General features: G+C 38.1%; 4 protein-coding genes across 5 annotated transcripts in view; 1 reads left to right on the top strand and 3 right to left on the bottom strand.

Moving 5' to 3' along the window:
• Positions 1-234: 234 nt before the first annotated feature.
• On the bottom strand, positions 235-1,221 carry LOC111442998 (dynein light chain LC6, flagellar outer arm). Its single transcript, XM_023080582.1, has 2 exons — positions 945-1,221; positions 235-569 (listed from the first exon to the last, which is right to left on the bottom strand). Exons 1-2 carry the CDS (start codon positions 1,080-1,082, stop codon positions 375-377), a joined length of 333 nt encoding a protein of 110 aa, XP_022936350.1. The 5' UTR covers positions 1,083-1,221; the 3' UTR covers positions 235-374.
• A 6,918-nt stretch (positions 1,222-8,139) lies between these two features.
• Positions 8,140-10,379, top strand: LOC111442668. Its single transcript, XM_023080133.1, has 2 exons — positions 8,140-8,745; positions 9,851-10,379. Exons 1-2 carry the CDS (start codon positions 8,299-8,301, stop codon positions 10,208-10,210), a joined length of 807 nt encoding a protein of 268 aa, XP_022935901.1. The 5' UTR covers positions 8,140-8,298; the 3' UTR covers positions 10,211-10,379.
• Positions 10,380-11,913: 1,534 nt separating this feature from the next.
• LOC111443622 (vesicle-associated protein 4-1-like) lies at positions 11,914-15,755 on the bottom strand. Its single transcript, XM_023081528.1, has 7 exons — positions 15,369-15,755; positions 14,934-15,004; positions 13,728-13,809; positions 13,444-13,562; positions 12,616-12,693; positions 12,418-12,540; positions 11,914-12,281 (listed from the first exon to the last, which is right to left on the bottom strand). The coding sequence occupies exons 1-7, from the start codon at positions 15,640-15,642 to the stop codon at positions 12,216-12,218; spliced, it is 813 nt and encodes a 270-aa protein (XP_022937296.1). The 5' UTR covers positions 15,643-15,755; the 3' UTR covers positions 11,914-12,215.
• A 1,211-nt stretch (positions 15,756-16,966) lies between these two features.
• Positions 16,967-22,966, bottom strand: part of LOC111443058 (ubiquitin carboxyl-terminal hydrolase 14-like) — a 12,421-nt gene continuing 6,421 nt past the window's right edge. For both annotated transcript variants that reach the window (XM_023080674.1, XM_023080673.1), the window contains 15 exons: positions 22,043-22,176; positions 21,903-21,959; positions 21,737-21,814; positions 21,564-21,618; positions 21,440-21,481; positions 21,072-21,152; positions 20,437-20,635; positions 20,309-20,366; positions 20,109-20,231; positions 19,778-19,866; positions 19,597-19,686; positions 18,718-18,888; positions 18,416-18,531; positions 18,140-18,278; positions 16,967-17,430 (listed from right to left, as the gene is read on the bottom strand). In XM_023080674.1, coding sequence (XP_022936442.1) covers positions 17,252-17,430; positions 18,140-18,278; positions 18,416-18,531; positions 18,718-18,888; positions 19,597-19,686; positions 19,778-19,866; positions 20,109-20,231; positions 20,309-20,366; positions 20,437-20,635; positions 21,072-21,152; positions 21,440-21,481; positions 21,564-21,618; positions 21,737-21,814; positions 21,903-21,959; positions 22,043-22,176 — 1,611 coding nt within the window. In that variant the 3' untranslated portion in view covers positions 16,967-17,251. The remainder of the gene's footprint in view (positions 17,431-18,139; positions 18,279-18,415; positions 18,532-18,717; positions 18,889-19,596; positions 19,687-19,777; positions 19,867-20,108; positions 20,232-20,308; positions 20,367-20,436; positions 20,636-21,071; positions 21,153-21,439; positions 21,482-21,563; positions 21,619-21,736; positions 21,815-21,902; positions 21,960-22,042; positions 22,177-22,966) is intronic.

Here is a 22,966-nt window from a genome sequence, read left to right as displayed (position 1 = left end):
ATCGAGCTTTTGATTAAACTCTCGAAAACCCATATTATAAAGGGTATTCTTTAACGTTTAGATAGAGATGAAAATGAAGTGGCAAATTTACTGGTTATCCCATGCTCGACGACCGAACCATTTGATTTCGAGAAATGGGTTTAAATTGAACTATAATGTATGAAATTCCGTTGAAATCGTATTAACAAAAGTATATGTATATATTAGCATTAAGATGGTCGATATACATGCATAAAACAAAAACCCACATATATTTAATAATTTAAAGTCGATTTAAAGTAATTTTTTCATCATAAAATCGACTTTAAAGAATTAAACGCATGATCATGAATGATTTTATTCATTTCAAAATCACGAATTCTATTGACATCTGATCATTCTTTGACGGTCTCCAAAACAGAAAGTTGAGTTGGGTCAAGTTGTTCGGAGTCGGAAGAGCCTCTGAACAGCAAAACTGCAAGGCTTCCAACACAAAAATAGATGAAGCATCCACAACAATGTGTCACAAATGACCCAAAATCCGTTCCCACTATGCATTGCCATCCTCCACCATACATCCCGTCAAATTCCTGCCCAATTTTTAATTGACTCGTTATATATCTATCTCGATTTTAAATTTTTACTATTAAAAAATAACTATCATGACGGTGAGACCCCACATCGATTAAAAATGCGAAGAAAACATTTCTTATAAGGATATGAAAACCTCTCCCAAATAGACTTGTTTTAAAAAAATTGTGAGCCTAACAACGGTACGTAACAAGTCGAAGCAGACAATATCTATTAGTACTAGGCTTGAGATTATAGCTATTGGGACTTGGCTGATTGTAACATCAGCTCATCGACAGCTCGATTCACAGGAGTTATTACTGACATAAATTATTTACTTCGAAAACAAGTCATAAAACTAAAACATTTTCATACATAACGAGCCTAAATTTTACCTTTTTAATGAAACGGGCGATGTCAGTGGGTTCAGTGACATCAAAACTGTCAAGGGCCTTAGCCGCAAGGTCCAGAGCGTCCTGTTGCATGGCCTGCAACATATCCGTCTCTCCGATGACTGCTTTGCCTTCTAACATGGCTGCCACCGGCGGAGTTGGCGGCGGGGCAGTGGCGGATGTGGGCGGAGGGGGAAGGAAGCAGGTTTAGTTATATAGAAGCTTAGGATAAAGTTTGGCTGGTGTGTGGCTCACCCATGTCCAGACCCTCTCTATGTGGTCACTAGTGGGTCTTGGTAGAATGATACCAATTCCTTCATTTTGATACCCAAATAGGTCCAAAAATTTATGCGTCAAATCATTTAGATAAGCTTCGACCAAACTAGTAATAGATAAGTTGCCCACGTGTCGATTAATGGTTAACTGTGGTTAAGGATGACTTGACTTGAATAAGACTCATGAACTTTATATGTTGAATCGGTCAATGGCATCTCGAGCTCCTCTCATTAGCTCTGTGAATGTTTGCTGAATCACCACACCTCAGTGGGGGTGAGAGTTCTCTTATTTATAATTATTTTCAGAATACAGAAATATGGTAAATTACAAATATTATGGAAATAGTAATAAAAGGAAAGAATAATAAATGAATGCAATATATTTGCCTTTAATAAGAGGGCAAATATGGTAACCCGTAATGTAAGGCAAATATCTAGATATTTGCCTTATAGTGACGGTCAACTATCCTTAACACCCCCCCGCAAGCTGAGCGTCGGATTTGAACGAACGTAAAGCTTGGATCTGAAAAATTCAAAGAGAGGTCGAGAAATACTCTTTGTGAAGATGTCAGCAACTTGGAGATGAGAGGGTACATATTGTGTGCGAAGTTTGCCAGCGATAACAAGTTCTCGAAGGAAATGATAATCTAGTTCAACATGTTTGGCCCGCTTGTGAGAAACGGGATTAGAGCTCAAAAAAATAGCACTTTTGTTGTCACATAAGAGTAAGGGCTGCTTTGAAATAGGGACCTTGAGGTCATGCAAAAGATGCGTAACCCAAAGAAGTTCAGCAGCGGTTGTGGCAAGAGCACGATACTCAGATTCACAGCTGGAGCGTGAGACAGTAGGTTGCTTTTTGGCACTCCAAGAAACCAGATTGTTACCAAGATAAATAGAATAGCCGGATGTAGAACGACGAGTATCGGGACAACCAGCCCAGTCAGCATCCGAATAAGCGACTAGCGTACTAGGAACATTGGATGGACGAAAGGTAAGACCAAAGTGGAGTGTTCCTTTGACATAGCGAAGAATACGTTTGACAGCAAGAAAGTGATCTGCAGTAGGGGCATGCAAGAATTGACTGACAGAATTGACAGCATAGGCAATATCTGGACGCGTAATAGTCAAGTACTGAAGGGCGCCAACAAGAGATCTGTAGAGAGTAGGATCAGAGAAAGGAGAACCATCAGCAGTCAAGTGTTGAGAAACAACCATAGGAGTGTGAACTGGTTTGCTATCGAGCAACTGAGCACGAGTAAGAATATCTCGAGCATATTTTAACTGACTAATAAAGAGACCATCAGGAGTGGGTGAAGCTTCAAGACCAAGAAAGTAACTGAGAGAACCCAAATCTTTGGTAGCAAACTCAGAATGAAGCTTGCGAGTAAAGCTGTCAATAAGAGATGAGTTGTTGCCGGTAACAATAATGTCATCAACATAAAGAAGCAAATAGATAATGTTAGATTGCTGATGAAAGACAAAAAGGGACGTGTCAGCGCGACTGCAAGAAAACCCAAGTGTGAGAAGAAATGAGCTAAAACGCTGAAACCAAGCACGAGGAGCTTGCTTTAAACCATAGAGGGCTTTCTTTAATAGACAAACATGAGTGGGAAATCGAGGATCAATATACCCAGGAGGTTGTTCCATATGAACACGTTCAATAAGAGTTCCATTGAGAAAAGCATTCTTGACATCAAGTTGTCGAAGAGGCCATTTATTTGTGACTGCAATAGAAAGCACAACACGGACAGTGGTAGCTTTGACAACCGGACTGAAAGTGTCAGTGTAGTCAAGACCAGGAACCTGAGTATAACCTTTGGCAACAAGACGAGCCTTGAAACGCTCGACAGATCCATCAGGCAAATATTTAATACGAAACACCCATTTAGAGCCCACGATGTTGGTGTTAGCAGGGCGAGGAACCAAAGTCCAAGTATCATTTTGTTGTAATGCTTGAATTTCTTCATCCATGGCAGCCACCCAAGCAGGATTCTTAGCCGCAGATTTGAATCCTTTTGGCTCAGTGGATGCAAGAAGAGCAGAAAGAAGTCCAGATGAGCCCAAAATACCAAGATTTGCTGGATGACGAGTCTTGAATATACCAGCTTTGGCTCGTGTGATCATAGGATGAGTGCCCAAAGAAGAGAAATCAACAGGAGGTTCAATAGAGGTCGAATTAGAAGTCGAAGGTGGCAAAGTGGAACCTGCAAGAGAAGTATCAACCTGCACAGACTCATCTACAAGGTCAGAACAAATATCACACGGGGATGAACTGGATCGAGGAGTTTGCGGTGATGAAGTGGTAGGGGGGGATGAATCAATATGATGAAAATGTGGTTCTAAGAAATTTGAAATAGGAATAGAGGAAAGAGGTTGGGTCTGGGAGCTAGGGATAGCAGGAAAGTGGGTTTCATCAAATTGAGCATGACAGGTGATATATAGCTTAGTGGTGGCCGGATCAAGACAGCGAAACCCTTTATGAGCAGGACTATAACCCAAAAAAATACAAGGAATGCTGCGGGGAGAAAGCTTGTTAGGCATATAATCACGCAAATAAGGATAAACACGACAACCAAAGGGATGAAAATTGTCATAATGTGGAGTGTAGCCATAAAGGAGTTCAAAGGGTGACTTACCTCCAAGAAGTGGAGTAGGCAACCGGTTGATAATATAAGCTGCAGTGCTGAAGGCGTCAACCCAAAAACGAGAAGAAAGATGAGAGTGAAAGAGAAGGGCCAAGCCAGTCTCAGTCACATGACGATGTTTTCTCTCAGCACGACCATTTTGAGCAGGTGTATATGGACAAGAGAGTTGATGGTGGATGCCAGAATTACGTAAATGAGTTTTGAAACAAGTATTAGTAAATTCGGTACCACCATCACTTTGAAATACCTTGATACGAGAAGAATATTGATTTTCCACAAATTTTTGAAATTGAAGAAAAATATCAAAAAAATCAGATTTAAATTTTAAAGGGTAAAACCAAGTGAATCGAGAATAATCATCAATAAAAATAACATAATAAAGGAAACCCGAATTTGATTTGACGGGAGAAGGACCCCAAAGATCACAATGAATAAGATCTAACACATGAGACGACCTACGTTCATTGCGGGAATAAGGCAATCGATGACTTTTTGCAAGCTGACAGGTATTACATAATGATGGAGAAGGCAATAAAGACGTAAGAGAAAGATGACCTTTTCTATTTAAAAAAGAAATAACAGAATGATTCACATGACCTAGACGAGCATGCCATAAATCATATGAAGCACGTAAAGATTTGTTTCTAAGGGCTGAAATAAAAGCAGAGTTGCCGCGCTCCAGCACATATAGCCCTCCATCTCTTTTACCGGTTGCCACCACCCTTCCTGTTTGACGATTCTGGATAGTAATAAGATTATTAGTAAATGTAACGGAGAGAGGAAAATCAGACGTTAATTTACTTATGGAAAGAAGATTTTTAGTGAGGTGAGGGACAACCAAGACATCTAACAAGTGAATATTTGGAACAGGTGAAAGAGTACCGGTGTGGGTAATGGGTAGGGAAGCACCGTTTCCTACAATCACAGAGTCCTTACCCGTGTAATTTTTAGACTGATCCAAAATAGATGGGTCGGCAGTCATATGGGCCGAAGCTCCAGTGTCCAGAAACCAATCAGCAGTATCGGGTCCAGCAATAGAACATGACGTGTTAAAGGCTTCAGCAAGGTGAGCATGAGAAGAATCAGGTCGAACATACCGTTGGTTGCAGCGGTCAGCATAATGGCCCTCTTTGCGGCATATTTGGCAGTGAGGTGGTCGACGACCTTGACTTGAGTGGGTTCGTCCTCGATTAGAAGAGTTATTTTTGTGAGAATAAGAACGACCTCGCTGGTTGGTAAAGGAAGCAGGGTGGCTTCCATGGGTGCGACCACGATTAGTGACTGTGAATGCTGTAGGAGTGGAGTTAGAGGACTCAAGGGAGAGCTGAAACAACTCAAAACTTTCAGCTTTAGAGACTAAATCTGCAAAACAGGGGATAGAGGTAAGAGCCATCTGAGCAGTAGAAAAAGCTGAAAATTCGGTGCCGAGTCCACGAAGGAACCAGTGCACTTTATCAATGTCCTCGACCGGTCTGCCAATGGCATGAAGTTGGTCACAAATTTTTTTGAAGGCACGGGCATACTCAGCAACAGGTTTGGTGCCACGTTTCATCAACTGCAAGTCATCCTTGAGTCTCAGTTCACGAGCTTTCGACTGATGGCTGAACGTAGTTTCCAACGCAAGCCAAACATCACGTGCAGTAGGGAGACCAACGACAACAGCCATGGCTTCCTCAGTGAGAGAGGAGAGCAGGAGACAGAGAAGTCGTTGATCGGCTGCTCTCCATGCCAAATATTTGGGGTTGAGTGTTGAAGAGGTTTCTGGTTCAAAGCGAGGTGGTGGAACCCTGGTTCCATCGACATAGCCCAGCATGTCTTGACTCTCAAGAAGAGGGAGAAGTTGGCTTTTCCAAAGAAGATAATTGGAGGAAGAAAGTTTGATGGTGATCATATGGATTAGAGTATTGAAAGGAAGAAGATGATAAGAAGATTCGGAAGCCATAGAGAAGAAAGGATCAGGGTTGTTAAACCGAAAGGGCTCTGATACCATGTGAATGTTTGCTGAATCACCACACCTCAGTGGGGGTGAGAGTTCTCTTATTTATAATTATTTTCAGAATACAGAAATATGGTAAATTACAAATATTATGGAAATAGTAATAAAAGGAAAGAATAATAAATGAATGCAATATATTTGCCTTTAATAAGAGGGCAAATATGGTAACCCGTAATGTAAGGCAAATATCTAGATATTTGCCTTATAGTGACGGTCAACTATCCTTAACAAGCTCGATATACTTTTTCGATCGAAGTGTATTGACTCGTGGAGCTGACAGAGAGCCTTGTGATTGTCTATACCTAATAACAACGTCTTGGTATTATTTTTTAAACATTTTTTATATAGATGTAGAAACCTCTCCCTAGTAGACGCGTTTTAAAAATTGTGAGGTTGATTGCGATACGTAATGTGTCAAAGTAGACAACATATGCTAACGATGAGTTTGGACTGTTACAAATGGTATTAGAGCCAGATAGCTAGCGGTGTGCCAGCAAGGATACTGGGTCCCCAAGAGGGATGGATTGCAAGATTCCACCTTGGTTGGAGAGGAGAACGAAACATTCTTTATAAAGGTGTGAAAATCTCCCCCTAATACGTAACGGGCTAATGTGGGCAATATCTGCTAATGGAGGGTTTTGACTGTTACAAATGGTATCAGAGTCAGACATCGAGTGATGTGCCAGTGAGGACGTTAGCCCTAAGGAGGTGCCAGGGAGGATGCAGGCCAATGCAGCGTGCCAAAGATGGATTGTGAGATCTCACATCAGTTGTAGGGCAGAACGAAACATTCCATGTAATGGGGGTAGAAACCTCTATTTCACTGGGTATTGTATGGCTAACAATGATACGTAACAAACTAAAGCGGACAATATCTGTTAAAGATGAGTTTTGGCTGATACAAAAACACTCGCCCATGATAGGGTCGCAACGGACAAGAAAAAAGGTGGCATAAGGTGCTTTGTATTGGTGAATGGAATCAACGCTACAATATGTGGATATGTAGTTGAAGCCTTTTCAATAAGATTCCAACACGTCCCACTCCGAACGTCAAATGGTACAGACCAGGCCGAGAAAACCCCACCACCGTGGAGCCCGGAGAGCTCCCAAGCACTCTTGCGGCCCGGTTCCATGGTTTCCGAAGCCCGCTGTGGAGAAGCTATGGTTAGTCCTTCAACAAAGAATCAATCGGCCCACAAATCGTAGCCCGCACTACTGAACTGAGCCCTTCAGCAGTCCAATCCCTGCCCCAATTCACTCCGATTAGGCCTTAAAACCAGGCGGTGGGTTAGTATTCTATTCGTCGAGTTAACCGGATCAACCCGAAAATTGGACTGCAACATTACCTTATTGGTAAGATTATTATGAAAATTTAAATTGCGAATAAGGATGTGATGTCCCACATTGGTTGAGGGGAGAACAAACCATCGTTTATAAGGGTGTGGAAACCTTTCCCTAGCAAATGGTATCAAAGCCAGACATTGGACGATGTGTCAGCCTTCTCACCATTCCCGGAAGGGTGGTAGACACGAGGCAGTGTGCCCGTAAGGACGCTGGCCCCCAAAGGGGTGAATTTGGGGGTGGTCTCACATCGATTGGAGGAAGGAAAGAGTGTCAGCGAGAATGCTGGGCCTCGAAAGGGGTGGATTGTGATGTTCCACATTGGTTGGGGAGGAGAACAAACCACAAGGACGCTGGCCCCAAAGTATACGATACATAAATATGATTTTTTTTTTTAATAATTGAACAAAATTAGACAATTCGACCCGTAAATAAAGTTGGGTTGGGTTGAATTGTGAACTCTATTCGAATGGTTTCTAAAAGATTTATGTAACTCATCCCGTCTATCCAAACCTTAAAAAAGGAACGCTAAACAATTACTATATTCTCCCATTTTGAATTTTTATTTTCCATTAAAGAAAAACAAATATAAATTTATAGTTTTTAAAAGCAAATATAAACAGGTGAGGTATTAATTTAAGGCTGTGATATTCGCAGGGATTTAAAAGTCCGACCAAATCAGATTATGACACAATGCGTCGGTTTGTCACCGACACATCCGTGCCGGTAACGCAATCGCCTCCACCCCAACTAACACTAACCTACTGACTAAAAGTGAAATTTTAAAAAAATAATAATAAATAAATAAATATTTAATTTGAATAAAAAAAAAAACTAAATAAATATTTAATTTGAATATAAAAAAAAACTAAATAAATATTTAATTTGAATAAAAAAAAAAATTTGTTGTGAAATCCTTTTATTCCCTGGTTGTCACAGCACGTTCTTCGGCGCCATTTCCGCGGGACCACCAAAATGGTTGAGAAAAGCTCTGTAATAAATCGAATACAAATCATCCCTTCCATTTCCCCTACATCTCTCTCTAGAAACACATCCCCTTTTCCCTCTCCCTCTCCCCACCGCGAAATCCCTCAGCCACCATGGTCCGCTGCCTCTTCACATGCTTCGGCAAGGGCGGCGGCGACAACAACGGCGCCACGCCAGACCCTAACGACAGAGGGACGGCGGAGGAGCAGGGGCGCAGCGGCGGCGTCGTGGTGGAACTATTCTCGTCGCAGGGGTGTGCGACGTCGCCGGAGGCGGAAGTTCTGATATCGAGATTGGGGAGAGGAGATTTCGAATTGGAGGCGCCGGTGCTGGTTCTGGCTTACCATGTGGATTACTGGGATTATATGGGGTGGAAGGATCCGTTTGGACATAGCCAGTGGACGGTCCGGCAAAAGGCTTATGTGGAGGCGTTAGGGTTGGATACGATGTTTACTCCTCAGGTGGTGGTTCAAGGCCGGAAACAGGCCGTCGCCACCGATGAGGCTAGTTTGCTTGCTATGATTAAAGATGCTCCTATATTCCCCTCTCCCGCTTTTCAGGTATTTCTTTTCTTTTTCTTTTTTTAATTTTTTAAAATTATTCAGTTCATCTGTTAGGCCAATATTTTATTTGATACGTATAGATAAAAACTTTAATTATTATTATTATTATTTTGTTAATCTAAAATATAAAATATATATGTAGTATCTCAAATCCACTTCTAGCTAGTAGATGTTGTCCGCTAACATGGTTTTAAAAGGCGTACTGTTACTGAGATATTTCCACCCTTTTTGGTTTTGATATTATTTGTACCGGTCCAAGCCTATCTTATAATCCACCCCTCTCGAGGGCCTAACGTCCACGTTGGCACACTTACCAGTGTTTGGCTCTGCCTCTAATATCATTTGTAACAATTGAAGCTCATCGCTAGTTGATATTTGATATTGTTTGTTTTGACTCGTTATATATCGTTGTCAGCCTCATGATTTCAAATATTTTAAAATCAACGGAATCTGCCATCTGCCAACGGTGGATATCGTCAGCCTCACGGTTTTTAAAGTTTTAAATCCATGAGACTAATGGTGATAATATGTAACGAGTCAAAACGGATAGGTGATAGGTTTGGGCTGCTCCAAATGGTATTAGAAGGTATCCATGGGCTTGACCATTACAAATGAGATCGGAGCCATGGGCTTGACCATTACAAATGGCATCTGAGCCATGGGCTTGACCATTACAAATGGCATCTGAGCCATGAGCCCGAACGGTTAGAAATGGCATCTGAGCCATGAGCCCTGACGGTTAGAAATGGCATCTGAGCCATGAGCCCTGACGGTTAGAAATGGCATCTGAGCCATGAGCCCTGACGGTTAGAAATGGCATCTGAGCCATGAGCCCTGACGGTTACTAACACGTTTTAAAATTTTAAAACTTGAGGCTGACAACCCTACATAGCCAGTAATATAGGTGGTAGTGGGTTTGTAACGCTACAATATATAATATAATATATTATATATTATGAGATAATACAAAAGAATAATTATACAAAATTTATAACATAAATATTTTCATTGAATTATTAATAATTTATATTATAATATTAGTTGGTATTGGTTCATATAATACTTTCAAAAACATTTGAAGCCATTGGTAACAATTCCGCAGGGGACATTCCAGAGGCCAACGACGGACAGCCTGGAAGTGACATTAACCGGAACATTGAGGACGAAGGTGGACAGCGACGGCGCCGACGTGATGGTGGCGCTGTACGAGAGCGGGCTGATCACCGATTGCCAAGCCGGCGAAAACAAAGGCCGAGTTCTAGCCAACGATTTCGTCGTCAGAAGGCTCGAAAAGCTCTGCTCCGTCAAAGACACCTCCGCCAAAAAAACCGTCTCCGGCAGCCTCATCCTCACTCTCTGGGAAGGCTTCGAGGGCTCCAAATGCGTCGTCGCCGTCTTCGTTCAGAACAATTCGCATCATATTTTCGGGTATCAGAGCTTTGAATTGCCGGAAGATATATGAAATTCGGCCGAGATTCGACTGTATATCGACTTCCTCGGAGCTCATCAGGGCGGCCGATTTTGATTCCGACCACGATTTATGTACAGGATGTGTTAACTCCGTTAACTATTTGGTAGGATTTGTCGTTCAATCTCTTCATTTCTTTCAATAGTTTTATGACTTTTGGTTGTGATTTTTTTTTTTTTTTCATTTCATTTCTATTTTTTCTATTATATTTTATATTTAAAATGTGGTATTTTTATGTCCGAGATTGGAGATGGGAGACTGGATAACATAATCTATATATATATACATATACACATATTTTAAACTCAGATATATTATTATTATTTTTTCATCGTTGGGATTTAAATTATCTTCATGTCTACATTTAAACTTTAATTTACCTTCATATGATAAGTTACGTCGAGACAAGTTTGTCTATGTTGCATAGTTTTCGTTTGATATAATTTAATTTTTTATTTATTATTTTAAAAAAATTAAGTTCAAGATGTAATTTAATTTTTTATTTATTATTTTAAAAAAATTAAGTTCAAGATGTAATTTAATTTTTTATTTATTATTTTAAAAAAATTAAGTTCCAGATATCATTTAATTTTTTATTTATTATTTTAAAAAAATTAAGTTCAAGTTGATATATTTCATCCCATGTTTTAAAAAATCAAACACATTTGGAAAAAAAAATTCTATGAACTTATTTTTGTTTTTAAATTCAACTAAAAAATTCAAATATTTTTGTTTTTATGTATGTAAGCTAATAAATATAAATTCAAAATAACCTCTTCCCAATTTATTCTAAAAAAAATTGGTTGGTTGAAAGATTATGAAACTTAAATTTCTAGACTCATTAAAATGTCTCATTAATGAATCAATCGAGCTTATGAAAAAAAAAAAAACAATCTAAAACTTCCGCCATCCTATATTGGACCGTAAAAAACAATCTAAAACTTCCGCCATCTTATATTGGATCGTATGACCGTTCGGAAAAATCGTATCTAGTCCTGTCAAATAAAAAATGTCTCAAAATGTAGAGGGAGTGACTAGTCTACATGGGTTGGGTATGGGGTACCCCTATATCTTCTGTCACCCCCACGCCCCAAGCACCATGTGCCGCACATGGGCATATGCTTGGAGCATGGGAGTGGTGGTCGGAGGTCGAGGGCGTTTGACGGTGGTGGCGGAACGTGCACAGTGAGGCGGCGTCGAAACGTGTGCTATAGGATTGTTTGAGCAACTCACAGTGACCCAATTAATTCTGAGTAGCTCAAATCGCACCGCTTTTAATTCGACAAATGAAGCCGATTCCAATTTTAATTTGACCCTTTCATACTTTAATTTGAGCAGGACAATATATTCACAGAGAGAATATTGAGATATAATATTTGGAGAATATATTAGTTATGAAATATATCTTAATATTTTTTTCTTTATAATTTTATAATTTGATTTATAGTATATTTTATTTTATTTTAAATATTTAATTAATTTATATTTTAGACATTATTCCTATTTCATTTTTCATTAGAAGTATTCATAAGTTAACCCATTTAAAAAAGACTCCGAGTTCTTTTTTGAAGATCGAAAGTGAGCGTTTATAAGCTTAATTTTTAAAAATAAAAAATAAAATGATTATCAAAATAAGCAACACCTAGTTTTAAGCTCAAAATTATGGAATTTTTGGAAACACAATATTACATATCTAATGGATCCAAAATGATTTATAATCCAATTCCAATCATGAAACCACACACATATATATATCTTATGATCATAAGTAGTACATTTATTTTTACAACCAAAATTCATTATATACAACAAGCAGCGTTCGACTTTCGATCAATCAAGTTCTTCGCGTTAGTAATGACATCGACATCGGATTATTTTTCTCAGTCGAACTTTCCAACTAAAGACTCCTTCCATCTTCCAGATATCCAGAGCTTGAAGATGACTATGATAATACCTGTACAGATTTACCATTGAAAAGAGTGTAGTGCAACAGTTAAATCTAACTCAACACCGAGTCTACTGCGCCGACTTGTTGACGAGCGAGGTACTTCTCCCTCCGTTCTTTCTGTCCGATCCAAAATCGAAATCCAGAGGATTATAAGATCAGTATAGGAATGTAAGATGAGCTCAACATTGATAACATGAACATCGAATCGAAAATGCACGGTCAGGTTGGGTCGGGTCAAGATCATCGTACGTACCCATTCATCTATCACAAGACCTTCACCACCAACAACCTGAGGACCTGATTCTGCTGGAGGCTTCTTGCGTGCTTCGAGTGCAGCCTCGGCTTCGGCCAATTGACGTTTCAGTCTTTCAAGAGCCTATAATATCAAAATGCAGTTAAATTGGGACCTCTATCTCCCAAGAACAAGACTTGTGTTCATTGATTTACTTACTGCACTAGGTCGCTCTGGATCTACGAATATGACCCGCAAAATCCTCTCTACTATTACTCGGTCCTTCTGTTCATCAAACTGAAAATGTTGCAGAACATAAATACATGTCAATATCAAAAAGTTAGACAACTAAATTCGAACTTTCACAATGTATCCTTTAGTGATCGAACACAAACATGAACTGAATCGATTTCGTACAACTTCAAATAACGATTAAACAAACTTATTATAGCTTATTTCAGCGGCTACCACCAAAGAAAAAGTCCATTACAAACTAGTACAATGATTAGATGGCAATAGAACCTACAAACTTATAAGCCTTTATTGTGACTTATGGAGCTCTCGAATAGCCTCCCCTTAATCGAGGCTTGACTCCGTTATCTGGAGCCCTCGAACAAAGTACACTCTTTGTTCGACACTCTAGTCACTTTTGACTACACCTTTGAGGCTCACAATTCTTTGTTCGATATTTGAAGATTCTATTGACATGGCTAAGTTTAGGGCATGGCTCTCATGGCTTTGCTTTGAGCTTCCCCAAAACCTCATACCAATGGAGATAGTATTCCCCACTTATAAACCCATGATCTTCCACTAAATTAACCAATATGGGACTCACTCCCAATAATCTTCAACACAAACTCGAGAGGCTGTTTGACAAAAAAGTCATATTAATCAAAATCGACTGCATTGAGTTAGCACAATGGAAACCTTAAGTTGTCAAAACAGTACACAAGTAACAAAGGAATCAAGACATTGGCTTATCTTTCATAATAGAGAGCCAGAGAGGTTTAAGTTTAACAAAGCTCGAAACAGCATAGAGCGACTCACCAGCTCGGGTGCGTATTCTGTTCCACCTTTCACTTTAAGGCTCATTATCTTAAACTTAATTTTGCTCTTATGGTCCTTTGGCTTTTCATTGTTCTCGGGGTGCTCCACGAATCTGAAGACTGTTAAAAAGATGGAAGAAGACAATGAATACTTGTTTGTGTTGATGTTCATTATTATCAAAAGTTAGAAAACCATGAAAAATGAGAAATGAAAGTACATTAATGAATTGAAAACACTAACATTACCACCAAAAAGAGAAAAGATCATGACAGTGGAAACATTACCAGTTGCAATAAAAATTTCTTCAGGAGCAAGAATGCCACCAGGAGGCCGCATATAACAGCTCTTCGGGGCCGTAGTTTGAAACTGAAGAAAAGATGTAGAGACCATTTAGAATGGTACAGATACTCACATTTTAAGCTATTAATCATAGAAATGAGCAGCAGTTCATATCGGCTTGAAATGCCATTCAAACAAGTATGCAATTCATCAGCCTTTACCTGCCTTTCAGGCGATATCAATTTACGTTACGAAAACCAAACCTAGATTGATAATACGATGACTTCAATAATCTAATCGTTGAATGAGTTGAGACTTGCAATAACTGTATCAGCCCAAGCTCATCGCTAGCCAATATTGTCCTCTTTGGGCTTTCCCTTCTAGGTTTCCTCTCAAGGTTTAAAAACGTGTCTACTAAGAAGATTTCTACACTCTTATAAAGAATATCTCCAACCGATGTGGGATCTCACTATCGACCCCCCTTCGAGGCTTAGCGTCCTCGCTGGCATTCGTTGTCTCACAATCCACCTCCCTTGGGGCCTAGCGTCCTTGCTCACACACCAACTGGTGTCGGGCTCTAATACCATTTGTAATAGCCCAAGTCCAAACCCATCGCTAGAAAATATCGTCATCTTTAAACTTTTCCTTCTAGGCTTCCTCTCAAGGTTTTTAAAACGTGTATGCTAAGGAGAAGTTTCTACACCCTTATAAAAAATGTTTCGTTTCCATCTCCAACCGATGTGGGATCTCACAATAACTCTTTGAAAAATTTGATACAAAATCCTCGTCGTTAACGAATTAAAAGGTCGAAAAACTTGATTTCCTGAGCTGAAAACAATTTGAATGCAGAATTTACACTGATTGAGGAAACCAAATAGACCCCATGGACTAACTATGCTAAGAAACAAGCAATTGTTAGATGGCTGAAACCAGAAACTATCGTTTAATAAAGTTCCCAACAACATTCATTACCCAGAAGATGAACAATTACTAAGATGCATGGAGTTTCAGAAAATGGTAATGGAAGATCAGCATGATAACAGTCATCGTCTCAAAGTAAAGAACAAAAAGAACATCAGAAGAACAGATTCACATGCATTCATGTTTCCATTATGGCTTGTTGGGAATTAAAAAGTAAGAAATCAATATAAGAATAATTAAAGGAACAAAAGGCGAAAGAAGGACTGCAATGGAAGAAATTGAAGTGATACCTTGAAAGCTACATGGGATCTGCTAGTATTCTTCATCCTAATGGCGCTCTTTACCTGCTTCCCGGGTTCATCTACAGAAAATCCATCAAACAATACACAGTTCAGGATGAACGCAAATTCTGAACAATAATTACGTACAATTTTCCAAAACTTGTAATTCCCCTGCTCTCCAAGTAAATATGAACTGACCGCAAATGGTAGCAGGAGAAACCGAAGGCTAGAACGATTATTTGATTCAATTCAAGAAAGTAAAATGTTCTAATCCAAGAGCAAACGAGCATAGTTTTGGCTCGCATTATCCAGATTGAAGAAAACATCCAATTTCCAATTCAAATTTCAAACAATACAACTCAAAAACAAGGAGAGATTCCAATTCGATTCAGAAAACTAAACACCAGCAACGGAAAAGAGAAAAATTAGAGAACAAGAACTTACAAGGAAAGAATAAAGAATTGTTAGGATCAAGGTGGAGCCTACGCCGAGGAGGCAACAGCGACTTCGCTACAGAGGAAACCGTCATGGAAGACGATGAAGCCTTCACGTTATTCGACGCCGTTGAATTTCTATCTTTAGGTCCATTTCGAGTATGGTGAATGTTCCGAGTCGACAACGAAGAAGACGAAGTATTCCCCGATTGCCAAATCGAACATAGCCTGAAGAACTTCACATCGGCGTGAGGCTTGTGACGGTCGGCGACAGTCATGGTCATTAACACTATCACATTAAGGTTTCCCGGGCCAAACCGAAAATCGCCGATTCCTCTCTGATGGAGGCGACGGTGCGGAGAGCGGATTCGAGAGGCGGATGTAAATACGGCGGAATATGGTTTTGATGTCCGTGCGGGTGGACACGTGTCACACGGAAAATACGTCTTGACAGCCCAAGTGCCGTTCGTGCAATTATTACGAATCCGTGCTGCTCTGAGTTGTAAGATTTTTTTTCAGATGAGATGGAATTGTTTGGAATAATTATCCCACGCGCTTTTAGGGTACTTGATTTACACGCGCACATTTTCCGGTTAATTTCTTTTACTAAATTAATTAAAAATATTCCTGAAATTTGAATTCTTTTTCGTAAATACTTTCAATAATATATTTAAATTTTAAGTGTATTAATGAAAATTAATAAAAGTATTTTTATTAATTTAATCTTTTTTTAATAATAAAAACAAAAATACAAAAGCGCGTCAACAAAGGGAAAGAATAATAAGCTACCAGCCATTTCAGGCATTCGACTCCCAACTAATTTTGATTAATTTAGGTATTTAATAAACGTAATTAGAAGTCAACTGTTTTATTCTTAGTAAGTTACCTATAAAATAACTATACTGATTTATTTTTAGATTTAGAATATATTAAGCTGCAAAATTAGTAATATTGGTTTTTTATATTTATATATATATGTCGTATTTTGAATTATTGGTACGTATTTTTTTAAAATAAAATTTAAATAAATTAAAAGTTTTGTATTTTTATTAACAATAATTCGAGAGGATGGTGTCGTGTTTTATGATAATTACGAGTGGAAACTTTATTTTTGTCTGTCATTCAATTATTAAGTATATATCGATTTAATTCCTAAACTTTAAAAAATATATAAAACATTTTTGAACTTTTAACTTTGTCTATTAAGTCATTATACTCAATATTAAAAAAATCAATATATATATATATATATAATGTATTAAAAATTTAGTAATAAAATAGATAAAAAAAAATATTGAAGGTTCAAAAGTTTTGGGTAACAAAAATAAAAAATGATTTAAAAAAAAGAAATGGGAAAAAGAAAAATAAGAGAGAGGAGTGCGCGTGGGAAAGAAAGAGAGAGAAGTAGGCGAAGGAAGTAATGATAGATAGATAATAAATGATGAGAAGGTAAATTAGGTAGAGAAAGGGGAGTGGCGGTTCGTACGGCAATTAAAATGGTCGGCTGCGGCTACTGCAGTTTGGTGGGAAGTTGTTGCCCGTTATGATTATTATTATTATTATTATATTTTTTTAATTAAAAAAAAAAAAAAGATAACATCGAAACAATTGTATATAAATTTTATGTGGGAGATGGATGAGGGAGGGAGGGAGGCACCCAACATTGAATAACATCAATTACAGCAATGAAATTTAAAGTACCAGCAAGCGACCCTTTTTTTTTTCTTTTTTTTTTTCCAAAAAGAAAACAAAATCCATCAGAATAGAGCATCGCATGGATCGATTGATCATCGGTGAATCTTGAACGATTTCCTGTTTCTACCTGGCTTGGCTCGTACCATATTTGGGTGAATTCTCAACTGCTTAAGTTATTTTCGTAATGAAATTGGTCGACTACTCTTTGAGCCTTTCAAAGAAATACAAATATCCCATGTCCTTGGGCGGGTTAACCGAAACCCCGACCTTGTCGTCGTTGAAAATAACCCATCTACCGTCTTTAAAGATGTGAGCAACATAGTGACCGCATTGAGTCGAAGTCCCAATGTGGCTTATTACTCCCACAAGTCTATATCCTGAAAAAGAAATAACCAATACTTCAGATTTCAATCTAGCATATCAGATCTTGAACCGAAATTCAACAGATCGAACCAGCGAACGAGAAGAAAATTGATTAGTAGTAGTAAAGATGTCAAACATTACGTCAATACATTTCGAGAAAAAGAGGGATATCATGCAATTGACCTAGAAATAAAAACTGAATTCACCGAATGCAAGGACAAAAATATTGTTCAGAAATCTCTAAACAGGACAAAAATTTCAACGCAAGGGGCTATTATATCAAGGCTGTTCCAGACCATCAATACCTTAATCAACGAGACAGCTTTGGTCTAAAAACAAGTCATTTAAAGACCTCATTTAATGATGTTAGTTACCGTTTTACATTTATTGTTCTAGATCGATAACGCTCAACATTTTAGGGGGGGAAATTGAAAAAAAGAATGGAACAAATTTTAGAGACGGAAAAGAAAAGAGGAAAAAAAAAATGTAGGATTCCTTGTTAACTCAAAAGTATATATCTTTTCCTATTAACTTAAAACAATGAAGCATATCATCACATTTATACAAATGGAAACATGGCACCAGATTTTTGTTTCCAGAAATTTTGAAATTTTTGAAATTGTGAAAAGTTGGAAAGGGAGATATAGAAAAGATGATTGAAAACCAGAAAGAAAACACATCCACAGACGAAATAAAAATAATTATCAAGAGTAAGAAACTAACTCTCTCCACCATCGGGTAGCCCACCATCGAGGTTGGTTGGTGTGCTCGATGTAGTGGCGTCGAAACAGTCTGCTTCTGATGATATAGAAGCTTCGGGATTGTTAAATATCCAATCTGTCGCCTTCTCAATGTCACCACCCTACAATCAGAGATGCAAGGAGAATCAAAACCCATATATGATCTATACATGTTTCTTCTTTTTAGTTGTTTTCTCTTCTTTACTCTTCACCCTCTTTTAGAGGTTCTTTCTGTGTGTGTAACTTTTGAAGTACTTACAGATGCCTTTAATGCTTTCTTCGCAATGGCCTCTTGAAAACCAAATTGAAGCAACATGTCAACTTTTGCTTGGTCAACAACAAAATCTGCCTTCTGAGAGATTGGATTATCTATATCTAGAAGAAAAGTACATGAATGGCAAATATTTACAAATAACGCCATAAAACATAAGCGCTGAAACAATAAAAACCACATGAATGGCGTATTTGAGGCATACATAACATTACCTTAAAACCGTGCATGTAATAGAAGTACAAGGAGAGAAATTTGGTGTACATCAGGACAAGATAATTTAAAGATACCTGGATCATCCATGTGAGAAAGTAACCAATTCATGGCCTCTTCAACTCCAACGTTCGAGGTATTAATGGCAGCTTTCTGACAGTGAAGATGGTTAAATCCCATTGACACAAGTTGAGCAACAATACCCTCGTCGGCTGAAGGTTTATTTGATTGAAACTCGTCCTCAGGACCTGACAAAGACGACAAAAAGTGGGCTCAAATACACATTATCAGACGTTGCAAAAAGTGAGCTCAATCAATTTTGAGATCTCATATTCTTAAGAAGATGCAGAAGTTGCAACACTATATTCCATGATTTAGAGTATTGACAAGATAGAGACAGAGATCAAAACGTCTCGAAATTTCCGTATATTATATATTATATTGATAGGTAAGATATGATATACAATTCTATATTCTAAATGCAATATGCTGCAGATGTGAATATCAAATAGAATAAATTATATTACAAGAACACTAAATTCTTCAACAAAAATCACAACACAGTCAATTTCCCACAAAATGAGCAATAAGTCATCCGCACAAAAAGCTCCTTTATCAAACAACACATATCTCAATGAGCACAGTTATTCCTTACTTTTTTTAATCATCTTGATACTTTCTATTCATTATCTATATCAAAACATGTCTCTTTGCTCATTCCCCCAGTAACACGTTGCATATATATAAAAGTAGAAAGCACACCCCTCCAATCATGTGCCCTGTGAAATTTCCGTGTTAAATGTGTGCAATATCAAATTTGAAAATAGTGTTCCTACCCAAGAAGCAGATACACAAACGCATACATGCACAATATATATCAATTGAAGAAATGACTAAAAAGTGCCAATTCATTTGTGAGAAAGTAAGGACTGAAATACCAAGAAGAATCCACCTACCAGCCTCGGGCAAAAGTTCTTCCCCAGTCTGAGGTCCTTTACTACGCATTTGACTAAGATCAATGATGTCAGGGACATCAATATAGACATCTAAGCAATAGAAAATCAGACAGTTAAAACATAAGAGAGAGAACGACCACACAAGAGAGAACAAGAAATCAAGAAAGGTGCAGTGAAATACCTAGTTTTTTAGGCACCCAGCCCTCCCCCATTATAAATTTGCGCATATGCAATACCAGGTAGTCTGGGAAGGAAGTTAATCTTGCAGTCCTGTAGAGTTATGGAGCAGGGAAGATGAAAATACTAACTCAATTTTGCTCATGGCAACACCTCAATTAAGGGAAAAAAAAACTTGTAAAGGACTGCTTAATGAAATAGATTACCATAGACCATAAACTAAAAACTTTTGGTAACTAGTACTGCATGCACAACGTTACAAAATAAAATGATGGAAAAACCAATTTTTCAAAATGTTATTTTATTGCAGTCCGAGAAAAATGAAGAACGCTTACTTTGTTGCAGTAGTCTTAGTTTGCAAGGCAGTGCTGTAAAAATCATGAATCTCCTCGGGTGATGAAAAGCTTGCAAGGCATGCCTCTAAAGGCACTCTAGGCCGGATAATTTCATCAGAGTCTCTGCTAAATACATTATTCTTAGCAACAAACTATCAATGTCAAATGGTAAAAACATGCAAAAGAAGATTCCCACTTACAGTTCCTTCCCTTCTGACGTCTTCTGTGCCTTAAGCTTCTGAAAGGCTTCAACTTCATCTGAGATTTCAAACAATGGTGTCACTTGGTGACATTCCGTTATAAAGAAATAATGACTAAACCATCTTACATTTATTAGTAGCTTCATGTAATGGGATGTTCAATGAGAGAATGTAATCATGCCGTCTGTTATAAGCAACTTTTCCAGAGGAACACACAATACGATCCTCAATACCAAATTTGAAGCTTCTTGCAGGATCACTTCCAGAACTCCCAGAATTCTGTCGCTCAACTTGGTCAAGAAAATGCAGGAAGAATTCCAAGGCATCCTGTAAAAATTCCATTCACTTTTATGTAAAATAGACTAATAGATTTTTTGTGCAGAACTAGTACATCTGAGATATTTGGATTTCTCAACAAAAACAGATACTTCTGTGGCCATCAGGCACAGACCATAGTTTTAGAAAACATCTTTGACAGTCAAAACCTGAAAAGTTAAACATCCGAGTACCTTGGATCCAGTATAAGTGGAAACAATGGATTGAAGTAGTAGAGAGAACTTTAAAGATATTATAATGTAAAACAGCAACATAACAAAGCCAAAAACAAACTCGAAGACATTATACTAATGACATAGACAAATAGCTGGTAGTGGTCCATATTTTGTCCCACATGGAGTCAACCCTAAAGCACTATCCAATATAGGTCAAGGCTTCTGCAACAGGCTAATGAAGTGTAAGTAATGAACTTACAATGTGAACATACCTGCTGTCTCATAGTAGAAAATTCAGGATGGCTTGCGGCAATAACTGCTTTGAACATTCGAGGGGGTATGCCCTCCTGTTTCTATGGTTGATCCACGTAAATGGCAACAGAAAGACAAACAAGAAAAGCTTCACAAATATGTCCAAAAGTTTGAACCAGCCGTACAAGAACAGGAATTACTAATGAACAAAGAAAGTCTGATTACTTGAACCTCAAGAACAACATGCAAAACAAAGAATTGTTTACATTTACCAGGAATTGAAAGCAAAATAAAAGGTGCGGTAAGTATCATCATTCAGCAATTACATTATCCAATCTCAGGTCTTAAGAACAAAAAACAGAAATTGAAGAGTTTGTCCAAAACTTACTGCATTTGTTGCCAAGGAAGAAGAATTCATCTTTTCAAATTTCTGCAGGACAGATCAGAAAACGGAAATCAACTAATAGCAGAAATAATTGATATAGAGGGATTGCTTGTCTTTAGCAACTTACGTCTGGTGAAGGAATAGAATATTTTCCAGATAGCAAACCATGTGCCAGCTTTGTTCTGTAAGACCAAAAACATAACTAGTATAAATATATCATCCCCCCCACCCCAAAAGAAGAAAAGAGCTAAGAAAAATACTAAGTAACTATAAAAGCTTTATAATTTCCTAGCCACTTACAGCTGCATGTTAAGGTCGACAGTCGGATCTGCAGGAGCAGTTTCAAAAGCCGATTTTAAACTCTGTTTTGTGTAGTATCTGAAAACATACCCGAGGAAAAGTAAATTTGAGAAGGAATGTTACAACACGGTTTGCTTTAACAAAACAAGGTAGATTTTATGTGGACCTTTCACAGAATGAATGCGTTGAAAATACAACTTGCATTGTCGCTGCCAAGTAGCAGCTGCAAGAAAAAAAAACATAATTGTGAGCCATAGAAAAAATTAGATACACAAATTTAATAAACAGTCAATAATACATAAATACCTGTTTCCTAAATTAACAAGCCCCGTGTAACCTGGCCCAAAAACTGGTTCGACTTCCTGCCCACTTTCTTGTATCCGATTCCAATCAAAATTAGTGTTTTGGTCAAGCTCTCTTTCAGCAGTGGTCATTTCAGTCTGAAAATGAAAATAGAAGCTGCTTTCAACAAGATTGGGCACATGGAAAAGAGAAACAAGATCGGAAAGTCAACATATAAGTGTTGATTCAATTTTTAAGAAAGTATTAAAATGTTTTTCAAGATCTAACTGTCACAACAAATAACTAGTCAAATCCCTCAAAACAGTGTCCATACAGCTACAATTAAAAATAATTATAAAAGAAAGAAACAACAAAACAACAAAATTAAGAAGTAAATAAATAAATATGTGTGTGTGTATGTGTGTGTAGAAAAACGTTTACATTAAAGGCTCAATGTGATATGATCACCACTACGGCAGAGTTGAACAGGGATAGAGGATATGTCAAGGTAGTGAGCGATAATGTTATAATTCATTGAAGATAATTCAAGTCCTACCCTATCAAACCAAATTTTGTTTCCTACACATTTTGACTTTCCTTTAAAGTGGGAGGGTGGCCATCCAACAGAAGCTTAAATCCTAAATAGCCAAGAATGACTAGACCAATCAATCTGACTCCCACCAAAATGGCCCTCCACAAGATTAGGTGAATTGTCCTTAGACTGAAGCTCAAACCAGTAGGCAAAAATGTAGGAAGAAGCTCATAACCGTTACAAGTAAGGTGGATCAAACATCAGCAAGAATGCCCATTTGGGACGTCACCTTCGATCAACAATTTCCTGCCATGATCACTATTCCACAAAGTCAGAGATTTTGAACCTGAGTCCTCATGCTCCGCCCTCTCTCCCCCCTCCGTCTACAAATCCCCCCCCCCCCCCCCCCCCCCCCC

This window comes from Cucurbita moschata, unplaced genomic scaffold (assembly GCF_002738365.1).
Source record: "Cucurbita moschata cultivar Rifu unplaced genomic scaffold, Cmos_1.0 Cmo_Scf00005, whole genome shotgun sequence".
Lineage (NCBI taxonomy): Eukaryota > Viridiplantae > Streptophyta > Magnoliopsida > Cucurbitales > Cucurbitaceae > Cucurbita > Cucurbita moschata.
The sequence above is the reverse complement of the archived record's forward strand: the minus strand, read 5'-3'. Positions and strand labels throughout refer to the sequence as shown.

Excerpts from the sequence above, each read along its gene's own strand:
- LOC111442998 (XM_023080582.1), bottom strand. The coding sequence starts at position 1,082 with ATGTTAGAAGGCAAAGCAGTCATCGGAGAGACGGATATGTTGCAGGCC. Across the intron at positions 570-944 it reads TCGCCCGTTTCATTAAAAAG|GAATTTGACGGGATGTATGG; the intron begins GTAAAATTTAGG and ends AAAATTGGGCAG.
- LOC111442668 (XM_023080133.1), top strand. The coding sequence starts at position 8,299 with ATGGTCCGCTGCCTCTTCACATGCTTCGGCAAGGGCGGCGGCGACAAC. Across the intron at positions 8,746-9,850 it reads TCCCCTCTCCCGCTTTTCAG|GGGACATTCCAGAGGCCAAC; the intron begins GTATTTCTTTTC and ends ACAATTCCGCAG.
- LOC111443622 (XM_023081528.1), bottom strand. The coding sequence starts at position 15,642 with ATGACCATGACTGTCGCCGACCGTCACAAGCCTCACGCCGATGTGAAG. Across the intron at positions 15,005-15,368 it reads CAATTCTTTATTCTTTCCTT|ATGAACCCGGGAAGCAGGTA; the intron begins GTAAGTTCTTGT and ends GATTTTCTGTAG. Across the intron at positions 12,282-12,417 it reads GTCTTGTGATAGATGAATGG|AAAGAACGGAGGGAGAAGTA; the intron begins GTACGTACGATG and ends TGGATCGGACAG.